Consider the following 14530-nt stretch of genomic DNA (forward strand, 5'->3'; position numbering starts at 1 on the left):
GCTCTCCTTCCATCAGTGAGTGATTCCGTATCAGAGCAGAATCTGATGTGACTCCAGGTGTTTCTTGTTCCCAAGGGTCTGGCTCTGCACCTGACCCTCTCCTACTGCGGTTATACCCCCCGACCCCCAGCCCACCTTCAATAGCTGTAAATGAACCAAGTATTATCACCCATATCACTAAGGGTTCAGCTCAGAAATAGATCATCACCTCTGTGTCCAACTCAACTGCCCTTCAGTGATTTGGGATAAAAATGTAAAAACAGAAGTTTGGTTGGTGATGGGAAGCTTATGTAATGGGAGGAAAGCGCTAATTATTTATCGGGATTCTTAGGTGCATTCTCTGTTTCCAGCAACTGTGGTCAGCTGACACAGTCATATCATGAATTAACAATCAAAGTCTATTTTTTTTTTGCGGTAGGCTAATATGTGACTGCTAGGACCAGTACTTTTTCCTGGTGCAGCTTATGAAATGATGCCACTCCTTTTCGCATTGTATCCCTAAGAAGGAGCGCATTCGTGCACATACACCAAACTTATAAAAGAAGGACAAATGTATACATGAAATGTATCCAATTAAAGATACATTTTACATGAATAACAGTGGTCTGATCCACGTTGCTATCAGCATCAAGTTACACTCACCTGTCAGAGACTGCAGAGATAGCAGGGAAGAGCAGGGAACAAGTTCTGTCGTGAACTGACTCTTCGATGGCTGGAAGTTGATACGTCTCTCTCATAACTATAGGAGAGACAAATAGGCAGCGTCAGCACATTTGTAAAACATCTAGTTCAAATGCTGTATGAATGAAGGTCAAATAAATACCATCTAATCTGCTTACAACAACAATGCAAACTATATTCACAGATATGCAATCTTCCCTTGACCTGAGGATACAGCTCCTCTGGCTAATGTCCAAACAGCCCAGGGTAGCAGTGCATGTGTAAAACCTGCTATATGGATTATACCCATTGTACATGTAAAAGTTGGCCTGCATGGAAACGGTCACATGTTGTGTTGTTAGCTACAAACTACTAATGTTAGTCTTGGGCAAAAACATACGAGAGTAACATAGTCAATATTAGCTATGCTGACTACAAAATGCACAGTATTTCCAACCAAAGGAAACCAGCTCATTACCTGCTAGCCTAGCGTCCGTGTTCAGGCCCTTCGACTCCTTCAGTTGTCGCCATCACTTTAAAGCCACTCCGATGTCTCCTTTTACTTCTTGTACTGTCCAACTTATTTTTTTGGGTAGCCTTCTCGAGTTTAGTCTTTCTTTTCTTTCTGTGTTCAGCAGAGTAAGCTGCTGTAGGTTCCATTGGTGTTTAGAAGTGTGGCTGTTGTTCCTCTGTCATTCTTGTCATAAACAGTCTGCCACAGCTCCAGCAGTGTGTCAATAGACCAATAGATTGCTGTCTGGATGTCAAGAGATTGTATACAAATATAATAAAAAATGAATTGAAATTGAAAATTGAACAGAATCACCTACCCCAGCTTTAATGGGCAACATCTTGAACATCACCTTTCTGCTGAAATGAATAGAAAGTCATTTAGAGCTTTTAGCAACAGGGCAGTAACATTTTTGTGAAGAACCATTTTACTTACAAAGAGACTCTGAAATCAATCTTTTTTTTACAGAGGGGAGAATCCTCTCTATTAAGGTTTATGTACCTCCAAAGGCATATTATCAAGGTCTTTTATACTGCTAGCGTTGGAGGTAAAGGGCTTTGGGGTTGGAAGCGGGATGATAGATTATATAACTCTAACTACCCTCAATGCACAACAGGAAGTTCACTATTAAGTGAGGGCACTGTGTAAGAAGAAATTGGTGAGCTCTAAGAACACCAAGTCTGTATTTTCTGCTTCAGATTAAGTGGAAAGCTTTTCAGTTGGTGAATGGCAATTAATGAGTCCTGATATTTGGAATTCAATACATATGCATTAATGCGCCCATGCTACTGAGTGCTTTCCACCCACATTTTTAAATTCACGTCATCAGAGTCATCTGGAATTGACAACAGGAAGCTCGAGATACTGTGCAAACTTTTTAGCAGCATGTGAACTTGTGCAAGGTGTGAGAATGATTGTCCTGGGAGTCTTTCCCATCTGTGTGATGGCCTAATATATTTCACTGAGTATGTATGTGGAGGAGAAGGCACGAAATTAGAGACTTTGTTGATGAATGGTGAGTCAGATAGTGGCAAGTGGACAGAAAGCTGTGACTCAGCCCGGGTTGGTCCTTGTTTTCTGACCCAAACTGGCCCCTCTTTTATGAATTAGCTGTGCAGTCGGCCACACATAATTGGAATATATTAGCAATGCGAAAAAAGTCAACCAGGCCTTTCTCTAGCCTTATGTTTCCCTTTCCTCTGCGTCTGTTTGAACATGCAGTAAAGTGTGTGAATGTACAGAGTTCAGGTTTGCATGAATGAACAGCCTCAGGCACAGCCAACTCCATCTCTCTACACTAAGCTAACATGCACTGTTTAAATATCACTAAATGGCCTGACCAAAGCGCATATTCAGATTCATTGAAATGTCTATTCTTAAATACCAAGCATTACCCTGGTTTGGTTTGATCTTAGCATTGAATTTTATTTTCTGTCATTGCTGTGGTTGCGATAGCTGTGTTTCTTCTTTCCCAAGACATGGAGAAGCAAATAACCTGCAAAAAATTATTACCTTTATAGATGAGAAATAGCAAAAGTGTAAGTGTTTCTCAGTGGACCTGGAGATGTTCGAAAATAGCACAATCATAGGGGTTGCGGCACCATACATCACAAATGTTAGGTGAAAATGAAATGAAATGAATGGAGCGTCTTGATTGTTTTTCATGTTTGTGGCTCACAAGTATGGGCTTTGTAAGCAACAATTGAAGGGGTAGGGTTAGGAAATAGCAAAGCTAATCACTGTATACACCGCTGAGTATTATTATTTATAAGAGTGCATAAACATTTATTATTTATTTTTGATTTATTTTGTTTATGACAAGGAAAGTGCACAGATTTATAGCTGTACCAGAGTTAGCTAAAAGCTCATCTATATCTGCATTACATTACATTTGTAAGTAAAATTTGCAAAGTAAGCTGTCCATCCAATAAATCTAGTGGCGTAAAATGAACAATAATCCCAATCCCAAGTAGCAAAAGACAGAAATACTCAAGTATGCACTACCTTTTTAACAAGAATACACGATATAATCTAATCTTATCTAATGTTTGTGTGTGCACCTGTACAGAATTCTCAGACCCTGTCCACTGAACAGATTGAGGAGGGTCCACTGTTTGGAGAGGCAGTCAGCATGGAGGGAGGAGCTCAGGCTTTCCTGTCTGAGATCAGTGAGGAGGATGTCGAGGTGCTTCGCCAAAGAGAGGAGGCCCTGCTGCAGATCGAAGTAAGAACACTGACATTCAGTTCAGCTTTAGTTCTTCGAAAAACTGAATTCAAGATATTACAAATCCCATAATTCTCCAGTACAATCATTGACTAGAACCACTCTGGTGTCCTGTTGGGAGTCAATGACTGGCTCCACATGAGCAGCTGGAGTTCAGAGGCCTTGCTTAAAGGCATCTTGTCTATCATTGCACCACATTTTTAAAGAAAATGAAACTAAAGGCCCGACAGTTGTGACTGTCACGTCGCGCTTGATTCCATTTATACCAATTATTAATGTGGGATAAAGGGCTCCTGGCCTCTGGTTAGTGTGCCCTGGCCATACATAACAGCAGCCCTCCAGAAATCCACCATTTCAGCAGCATTTTGCAGGTTGACTACAAAGTGCTGCTGTTGAATGAAACCTGTGCCTAAACTCTATATTTTGGTCATGATGGAGATTAAGAGAGGTTGTCTGGCTCCTTTCCAAAGATCACTGCCATAGCTGATCCACACTGACATATACTGTATGGCCCTGTCATTAACAAGCTCATGAGCCATGACAAAGAACAGGAGGTGCCCACTCTCAGATGGAAAGGTGTATAGGTTAATTAAAATACACTAACGTAAAGACTTCATAACATAGGTGTCAGTAACTCTGTACACTGGTGAATTGGCTTTCCAGCACAGATGCGTGACTGATCATCATGCTCTCAATGACTCGTCAAGTTGCTGAGCTGACTCTACAGACTGTTGGTCGCTGTGTTGTCTTCGAATCCCTCTGCTCCTAGCAGCCTGGATTCAGCTGAGCCGCAAAGATGTACTTCCATCTCTGTGGATCTGATGTTGTTGTGGTGTGTTGCTGTGCGTGGCAGACCAGACAATCTGATAATCTGATATATCTGTCAGCGTCCGGACTGAAAGGCATCTGTAGAAATCTGATTTTAACACCTCCAATCTGATTCACATGTTTTTTTTTTTGCTGTTCAGACTTCCTAAAGTCAATTTAGACACAATCTGGACATGCCAAAAATGAATTTGGGCTGGCAATCAGTTCTATAGCCTTAAATACCCCTGACAGACTGCTGTGGTGCTCCCAGTAGCACTGATTTACTCTTTGCCCACAAGAAACATGCATGGCAACAGACACAGATAAACTAAGGGGAACCATACAAAGCAGGCCCTGCCAGGAGGGCTTTCACAACACTGGTAGAGGAAACAGTTATGGCCTGGAAAGTAGTGTGATCAGGTTATCACCACTTTTGACTGATACCTGTAACTTTCGAACACAAAATGTAAAAATGTAACTGTGACTTGTCAAGCTGTATAAGGTAAAGTACTGAGCTTATAACATGAACAAATGTATGTGTTGTTTTTAAAATGTAAGTCTTCAGTAGCAAACAATATGCTTGGTGCCAGAGACAGAAATTATTGAGTGCCAGTGTAACTGGTTATGGTCTGTTCAATGAATGATTGAAAATAACAAAACCCTTGAACTCCGCTGCTTCATCTGATAACAGTCAGTTCCAATAAGGGCAGTGCTGTTTGGACAGCCCAAACTCTCTGGTCGTCTGCGCCAGTGCCCACAAACTGGTTGTTAATAGTATTTCTTTTTTTTATGGTAAATGCAGCTCATGTCCCAGAGGCCAAAAATGAGCCGTTCACAGTTTACTCATGTATTGCCAGCCAGCCAACAAAATCCAAACAAGCAACCTTGTGATTATAAGCCTGTTTACAGATATTCTCTCAGGGCCACATTTATTAAACAGTTTGTACCCTATGTTCGAAGAGAAATGAGAACCTGTATATTCCGCGGCATAAATCTGCCCTATATATTCAGTCTTATACACATCAGATTAAAATGATTCACCTTTAAACCAGCCAGGTATCTGAGGTAGAAAACACCTGAATTGAAAAACCTAAAAAAAAAAATTTAAACTGGAAAAACAAACTACTTATTTGTTTTCATCAAATAGTGCCTCCCAGGAGACCAATACATGCCAAGTTAGTAACTAGAGACTCAGACAGACTCCATCTTCTTCTCCCACCTCCAAAACCTTATTAGTATTTGTCACAGTCCCCCCATGCTGCTGCAGGATATTGAATGCTACTCAATTACTATGGTGCTTATAGACTTGTTTGTTCCTTACCTGGGTAAAGTGTGTATGGAATCATAATCTTCCCAGACTTAACTTTTGAAGCCAGCATGAAAGACACCATCATTATCTTAAAAACTGTAATTTCATTTTTTTAAAAGCAAAATATACAGCAGTCACTGCCACTAGATATCGCACTAGAGCACCAGCCTTCAGACCAAAATAAATGCGTGCGTCATTTACTCAACAGAGAAAAAATATTTGAAAAATAAAAAAGCACACGGCATCTAAACACACTGCTCACAAAACTCAGATCCAACTGTAAGAGAAGAGGATGCACCATGGCTCACAAGACTGTCCCCCGAAAAGAGCGATGAGAATGAACCAGAACAGTAAAGTTGTTGCCGACAGCATAACAATGAGCTGAACTAACTATGAAGTAGATAGAGTATAGAGCTCATGGGAGCCGCATAGTCAGGTAATTATTCTATATGGGTTTGTCACTGCAAAGTTCACCTTTCTGGTGTCAACTATAGTTATCCTCTGGTATTATAGTACGCAAGTGCCCACAAAGGTAGTCTCTAATCACTTAAACCTACAATAAATGAAGCAAAACCTTCAGGAGTTCCGGCAGCCCAGCTCAGTTAATACTCACATGACTCACATGAGTAAGTATTCCTCCCACTGCATCACATATTCAACACATCCTTTTAATCATAGCCATGTACTTGAGCCATCAGCGCTCTGCTTACTCAGTGCTAAATGCTATTGCTTTCCGCTGTCGCTGCTGCAGTGTCATTGCTCCAAACTTTTCTAGCTGCTGACCTCCCTGCTGAGTGTTCTTGTGGGCAGTGATGGGGGCAGAGCATAGACGCCCAACATATCAATGCTGTATATATTATATCACGTACCTCATAGTCAATTCTCAACAGATTTTTCTGGCCACTTGGGGGCACTGGAAACAAGTTGTAAACAGAGGATAAAGGATTATTGATAGCCAGTATATCGACACCCTTGATAAATACTCTAATATATAATTGATCAAGGGTGTAAATATACAAGCTACAATGCACCATATAATTAACTAGAGCAGAGGTTACAACAATAACATTTATTTGGCCGTTTATGAGCTAATAAAGTCCAATTCATCAGCAATTCTCTAAGGTCTGCTTTCAAGAAGGATATACATGAATAGTCTTTTCAAGAGGTGTTGTTTTAACTTTATGACCATTTTGGAGGCTGTTTGTGGTGCTGTTGAAATTTATTTTATTAGAGGTGTCTCTAATTGTACTGTTCCATTATGCTGAATAAGATTTAGCCAGGCATAAGTTAACTCATAAGCAGGCAACTGAGTAACAGCGAGAAACTGCAGACACACTGTTTCACAGAAATAAGTCACAAAAAAAGGTAAATGTAAATCTGAAAAAGGGACATTTTCCATCTGTTGTAAAGGTATAAATAAAACGTTTGTTTTTTTAATGAGGTGTGTGAAAGAAGTTGGCATTTTCACAAAAAAAAAATATTTTCAGATATGATGCAGTATGGATCTTTCACTTTACCCAGAACTGAAAATGAAACATGAACATGAAAGTATCAACGGACAAACTCAATTTCAATATTGTATAGGTTCATTTTTCATGGAGGATTTGTTGGATAATTGTTTAATGTTTTTTGTCCAATAACAGCATGAAAAAAGGACATACATTAAATTGATATAAGAGGTCCTGTCCACAGGAGCACTGTTGGAGCACATCCTCCTCTGCCCTCCACCAACACTTCACAGACTGTCCTATCCACGCCCATCCTTGCCTGCAGGTGTTGTTGTTGAAGCATTTTAATCACAATTTTGATAATGGATTTTATTCCAAAGATGAGAGAGAGTAATTTGTGCTTCATTCAAACAATGTATACTTTAATTACTATTTAAATTACATTTTAATTTCTAATTTTTGTCTCTCCTAAATAGGGAGGAGCAACCTTTGCTCTACAGACCCTCATGAGTTTGGTGCTAAGCAAGCAGGAAACTCAGGCTTGTAGAATTGAGGCCTACCTGGAAGTACCAAAAACTGCAGTTCCTCAGATGGCCACTTGAGGCTTGCTCCAAAAGTGAGTCAATGCCCCTGTGAGCCCATGATAAAATATCCAGCTTTATAGCAGAATTAAACATGTTTACAGCATGGTATCAAGAATAGTTGTGGTCTCTATTGCTAATTTATCCCCTCATGACAGCTGTACAGGAGCTGTATTTTTTTCAAATAACTCACGCATTACAATTATTTTTAGCCTTTGATTTACGCATAATTAGAGGTATGGCCAGCTGCTTTGAGTGACTACAAGCGAGCTGTCTGCTGGGCTTCACCTCAGCTAATTGCAGTAACTGGATTTGATCTCTTGGCTGTATTAATGGTGTTGGTGACTTTTGGAGTATTTTCACCACAGATATTGGACAAATTAAATAGCTTTCTTTGAACTTTATTGGACTAAAAGACAGAGAGGAGGAACAGACTCCTGTGTTTTGATTAGCTAGGGACTCTGTAAGCGATAACCAGCAAATAGCAGCTGGAGCTGGAGATCTCTAAAAGAGACAGCTGGAGCCCGAAATTTCAGGACTCCAGAAGTTCTTCCAGGAAAACAGTGGGAGTTGAGGTGATAACAGGTTGTAAAAAAAAACAAAAAAAAAAAACTTTGGGGATTTAAAGAAAAAGATTTATCTTCGCCTGCCATGATGAGCCACGGAAGTGCCCAAATCCATTGTAATGTACAGTAACTCTCTTAACTGACCGCTGAATGGAGGACAAATGTAACTGTTTTAGATGTTGATGAAGGTTTTCAGTCATCCAGGTCATGGTAAATCTAAATAAATAAAAAGTACTGCATCAAAGGCAACTGGACTTGTTTCAGTGTCTTGAAGATATTTCACCTCTCATCCAAGAGGCTTCTTCAGTTCTAACTAACTGGCAGGCTTTTAAACTGTGTGGGTGTGACCTTACAGAGTCGTGAAGGACACGTGTGAGCTCTGAGTTTTGGAGTCGTTAGGGCCTCTTGTGGGGCGTTGATCCTGCGGGCCTTCATGTGGGTTGCTAGGGCTAGGTGAGCCCAGTAACTATTTTAGCAACTTAATAACTGTTCAGAGAAGTGATGGTGAAAAGAAAGGACACTACAGGACAACTGGAATATCTGGTGAGTGTTTTGCTGATTGCTGCTGACAGACACCCTCTGTGCCAGTTGTTGCCCGCTATCTTGCAGCTAATGTACAGTTAATGCTAAGTATTCTGTCAGTTTGGGCCAAATAAACCCAGCATCAAACTCAAGCAAGTAACATGAGTCAATAGTCCCTCCACTATTTTATACAGTCAGTGATGCTGAGCAGGTAGTGTACAGGTAATGCAATGTCTCTGAAGTCAAAACCCTGCGCTTTGTTTTGCCACCATTCATCCAGCCACCTCCCTCTGACTTGGGTGCGTGCATAAATGTACAAGAAAGAAGGTTGCCGGGGAACATAATCCAGGCAACGATTGTGTTTAGTAAAATTGTAATTAGAAAAACAAATCAATGTTATATAAATGTAATGTCTAGGAGCAAGGTTATGTAAAATTTGTGTTCATGTATTGAGTGAATGCAGATGTAATGTGGTAGCCAGGTCTGGCTGTCTTAAGTGACGGACTTAAGATTGTGTTATTCACTGGCTGTACGAATGAAGACTTGTGTGTTGCTGACATGTGTAGGTTTTTTCATCTTTATCATGAAGCCATAATTATACGCTCTACTGCCTTGATTGTTTTGGGAGGCTGTAATCCATTCCCTTTCTTATTGAACACAAGTTTGGTGTTAACGATCAGGAGAGCATGCCTAATGTTTAGGGTTTATTGAACATGTTGCTTGTGGTAAGTCTACTAATAAAAATCACAAAGATATGTTGTTAAACTGCATAAGCCATTTCAGAACCATCTGGCTGTATCAAAGCAGACAGAAGCCTGACTGCTGCAGCAGTCTGCTTTTAAAATGACAAGCCTATATATGGCAGTCCAGCTTTGGACTGCAGTTTGCCATCCAGTGGTTTGAAGACTAATGATAATGTTTGAGAAGCACTTTGCACCATAATGAAGATGTATCTCCATGCCCAGTTGGAGCTGTCTGAACTTCATCAACATTTCAAATCAGCTAATCCCACCGCAGGAGCTGTGCTGAATAGGAGTGAAAAAAAGGAAGAGCATCAATCTCTCCCCGCAGAGTGACACACAGTGAAAGAACCGCGGCACGAATGACAGCTTCATTTCAGCACAGCCACCGAGATGGGCAAGTCACAGGATTGGTGTTTAGACAGGGTTGTCTGGCCTGCGCTTTAGTCATAGCAGCATGGATAAATGTCATAGTCAGCACTCAGGCAGGTGCTGAGGGGCTTGACGCTGTTCTTTTGGAGAGAGTGATAGTGTCTGACAATGTGCTTTTTCACCTCCATACCACCGTCCTCGCCATCCCTTCATACCACTAAATCAGCAGTGTTTGTTGTGAGTCCCAACACACCTCCCTTTCTTCACTGCTTTGCTCCCAAAGGGCCAAGAGAGCCTAGTGTCTGTCATCGTTATCAGCCCCTCTCTCCCTGAAAAAGGTTGGATGTGATTCTCAGGTTAACATTGCCTTAGAGACCAGTTGCATGTGTGAACTCAGCCAAGGCTTACTGATTGCATCTAGGGCAAGTCATGGTGCACTGACTGTAAGTAACATAGGTCTCTTTAGAACTTTGAGAGCCTTTCCACACACGTCTACACTACTATCATGTCCGAGACCAGTCTTAGGTTTTTTTTTTTTTGTTTTCATATGCAAGTAACTAAGTTTGTTTTAAATGTTCAACAAGCTTACTCATGTATCTCTATTCTCTGAAGCATGAACACGTACTTAGATAAAAATGGCTGTTTTCCTTAGAGGCACCAATATGAAAATTCTTATATAAATGATATTTTTGATAATAAATCATCATGATGACCTGATAGTATCACATTATATTTTATTGCATCATAAAATGGGCAACAGCAATGGTTATTTGAGTACTGGAGACTGTGTGATCAGCTTATATTTGTCAAGGACATCGTCCAGTAAGGATACTGACTAGGACTGAATGATATGGACTATGGACTAAATTTTATACAATACTCATCTTAATATTTTCAAATCTCCTCAAAACACTTCATAATCTCCAGGGCTGGGTGATAAATTAAATATCATTTTTGACAAATTACCTCAATATCAATATTGCGACAATATTGTAGGGATGAGTTTTGATACTTTCACATAATGTTTACTAAATGAGATTTTTGATAAATAATCATCAGTAATGTGGATCTAATGAAGTTGGTAAAGAAAAGTATTGAAACAGTAAGTTTATTCGTTTTACTTTTCATGTATCTAGTTTATTTCTCAATTTAATGAACAATACTGTAATCATGCCAGAATCAATCAAGAGGCTATTTTACATCTGTGGTCCCTGGCCGGATGTAAAGTCGGCAACCTGAAATCAAGAAACAAGTTTAAAACAACAATCATGATGTAAGGCATGTCACCTAAGGTAAAAGCAGAGCACATTGCAGTTTAATAAGTTCAGAAAATGACATCACTTTACTTTAACCCATACAGCAATAACTATATAATATTGATATATTGCCTAGTCCTACTACTGGCGTCTCCAGACCACCAGAACATGACAGATGCACATAAAGAAAAAGTCACATTCATGTCAACAAGCCTGTTAGATACAAGGAAATATGACCTGGAGTCAGCCAGTTGTGATTCTTCACTTTTACATCTGGTGGATAATGAATAGCTTTAAGTATTCATTTTTCATATGCAGCTGATTAAACAGATACACTTCAATTGTATTTATTATACACACATTGCCTCATAATTTACTTGTGTATTGTATCTGTGACCTTATGCTAACCGAAGACTGCAGCACGAGCTGTTGTGCTATTTTCTCCACATGGTTGTTGTGGGGTCATTGCTCAGCTGTACTATTAAACATAACACACTCAACATTCACTTAAACCACATAACCCTTCTGGTCCTGCTGAATAATGAAAATGATACATCTACAGTGCCTTGCAAAAGTATTCACCCCCCTTGAACTTTTCCACATTCTGTCATGTTTTAACTACAAATGTAAATGTATTTTATTGGGATTTTATGTGATAGACCAACACAAAGTGGTACATAATTGTGAAGTGGAAGGAAATTGATACATGATTTTATTTTTTATTTTTTTTGCAAATAAAAATCAGAAAAGTGTGGTATGCAAAACTAATCGACCCCCCCTAAGTCAATACTTTTTAGAACCACCTTTTGCTGCAGTGACAGCTGCAAGTCTTTTGGGGTAAGTCTCTACCAGCGATGCACATATAGAGACTGAAATATTTGCCCATTCTTCCTTGCAAAATAGCTCAAGCTTAGTCTGATTGGATGAGAGTGTCTGTGAACAGCAATTTTCAAGTCTTGCCAGAGATTCTCAATTGGATTTAGGTCTGGACTTTGACTGGGCCATTCTAACACATGAATATGCTTTGATCTAAACCATTCCATTGTAGCTCTCGCTGTATGTTTAGGCATGTTGTCCTGCTGGAAGGTCAACCTCTGCCCCAGTCTCAAGTCTTTTGCAGACTCTAACAGGTTTTCTTCCAAGATTGTCCTGTATTTGGCTCCATCCATCTTCCCATCAACTCAGACCAGCTTCCCCGTCCCTGCTGAAGAAAAGCATCCCCACAGCATGATGCTGCCACCACCATGATTCACAGTGGGGATGGTGTGTTCAGGGTGATAGTTTTCTGCCACACATAGCGTTTTGCATTTAGGCCAAAAATGTCAATTTTGGTCTCATCTGACCAGAGCACCTTCCTCCACATGTTTGTTGTGGCCCCCACATGGCTTGTGGCAAACTGCATGGCTTTGTTTCAACAATGGCTCTCTTCTTGCCACTCTTCCATAAAGGCCTGATTTGTGGAGTGCATGACTAGTAGTTGTCCTGTGCGCAGATTCTCCCACCTGAGCTGTGGATCTCTGCAGCTCCTCCAGAGTTATCATGGCCTCTTGGCTGCTTCTCTGATCAATGCTCTCCTTGCCCGGCCTGTCAGTTTAGGTGGACGGCCATGTCTTGGTATGTTTGCAGTTGTGCCATACTCTTTCCACTTTTAGGTGATGGATTAAACAGTGCTCTGTGAGATGTTCAAAGCTTGGGATATTTTTTCATATCCGAATCATGCTTTAAACTTTACCCCTGGCCTGTCTGGTGTGTTCCCCGGGCTTCATGATGCTGTTTGTTCACTAATGTTCTCTAGCAAACCCTTTGAGGCTTTCACAGAGCAGCTGTATTTACACTGAGATAAGTTTACACACAGGTGGACTCCATTTACTAATTAGGTGACTTCTGAAGGCAACTGGTTGCACTGGATTTTATTTAAGGGTATCAGAGTGAAGGGGGGGTGAATACTTTTGCACACCACATTTTTCTGTTTTTTATTTAAAAAAAAAATAAAATAAAATAAAACCATGTTTAACTTTCCTTCCACTTCACAATTATGCACCACTTTGTGTTGCTCTATCACATAAAATCCCAATAAAATACATTTACATTTGTGGTTAAAATGTGACAAAATGTGGACAAGTTCAAGGGGGGTGAATACTTTTGCAAAGCACTGTAGTTCCTTTTTTAACCAGCTGCAATACTAGCTATGACTGTGAGAGGGTCCTTGGACCCCCAGTTGAGAACCACTGATACATTCATACTGTTAGTTTTTTTTAAGTGCAGTCAATGGCTTGGCAACCTTCTTACCTGTGTTTTAAGGAGACCGTGGCACAATTTCCAGCCATGTTTGTGTGACAAAACCAGGAATTTTAAGCCAAGACATCATCTTTTCCTAACCCTAACCAATTTAACCTGCTATTTTTACCTACACCTAACCAGACCCTAATCACAGCAGTGAGTCAACATAAAATGTAAAATTAAATGTAAAAGACAAGTCAAGTTGTACCATAGATAAATGTAAACTCTCAACATATCCATGGTGTGCATTAATGTATACTGACACGAAAATGATGAGGTAAAATGATGTACCAGGTAGTATGTAAGACAAAAGCATCTAGGAAGGTGCCCTTAGACAGCAACACCTTTTCTATGGGCAAAAGCCATCAGTGTCATTCTTTTCTCTTCTTTCAATTGAATATACTGTCTAGCTCTGATATAACCAATGCTATAGCAGCTACATTCACACTATAGTCACTTCTCTCACTGGCTATTACATCTAAAGTCATCTATAGTCATATAATAATATACATTGAAAACACTTGTGCCAATTATAGACTCAAAACAATACGTTTAAGCCAACGACCAACCCCGCACCCCAAACACTGCAGCACTATATATATATATATATATATATATATATATATATTATTTTTTAAAAGTTTACACTTTTCTTGCTAATTAGCACTTTTGCTGGAAGCTTTGGTGTCCCCCTAATGAACTGCTCTTGAGAACATTTCCTGTTTGTTCTCCCCCCAATAGTTAAGTGAGATACCTGTCCTTGACCACAAGGCCATACCAGCTAACCAAAATCACAACCATATGACCATACCATCAGAGCTTAGGTAATTATGTGATTGCTGAATTCATCTAAAACTAATAAATCAATCCTCAAATGTGTTTTAGCGGTCCCATTAGCAAGAATAGGCTGAGCTTGATAATAGTTGTCCAGCTGTATTACTTGAACAGTTTTTTTTTTTTTTTTTTTAAACAGAGCCCTAGACAACTTTTAGCTCCCAAAGGGCCCTGTAATTCAATTTTTGGACATATTGTCCTTGGATATTATTATTTTATTCAACATGTTCTGACAAGAGATATACGTCAGATTATTAGTATCCAGCCTCTGCAGCACTTTCTGCACATTCCAATCCCCCGTTAGACTGTCACCTCCCAGCTACACTTTATATGCCTTGGCACCAGAGATCATTTCATCAAAAATGAATTCATAAAAAAAGCTCAGGGCATAACAGAGGACAACTTTCAAGGGGAATCTGA

At 39.9% G+C, this 14530-nt stretch overlaps 1 protein-coding gene across 1 annotated transcript in view; it reads left to right on the top strand.

Moving 5' to 3' along the window:
• tsnare1 (T-SNARE Domain Containing 1) overlaps positions 1-14530 on the top strand; it is a 239776-nt gene that overhangs the window by 117749 nt on the left and 107497 nt on the right. The window contains exon 8 of the mRNA XM_030394837.1: positions 3240-3395. Coding sequence (XP_030250697.1) covers positions 3240-3395 — 156 coding nt within the window. The remainder of the gene's footprint in view (positions 1-3239; positions 3396-14530) is intronic.

Source organism: Sparus aurata, chromosome 17, assembly GCF_900880675.1.
Source record: "Sparus aurata chromosome 17, fSpaAur1.1, whole genome shotgun sequence".
Taxonomy (NCBI): Eukaryota; Metazoa; Chordata; class Actinopteri; order Spariformes; family Sparidae; genus Sparus; species Sparus aurata.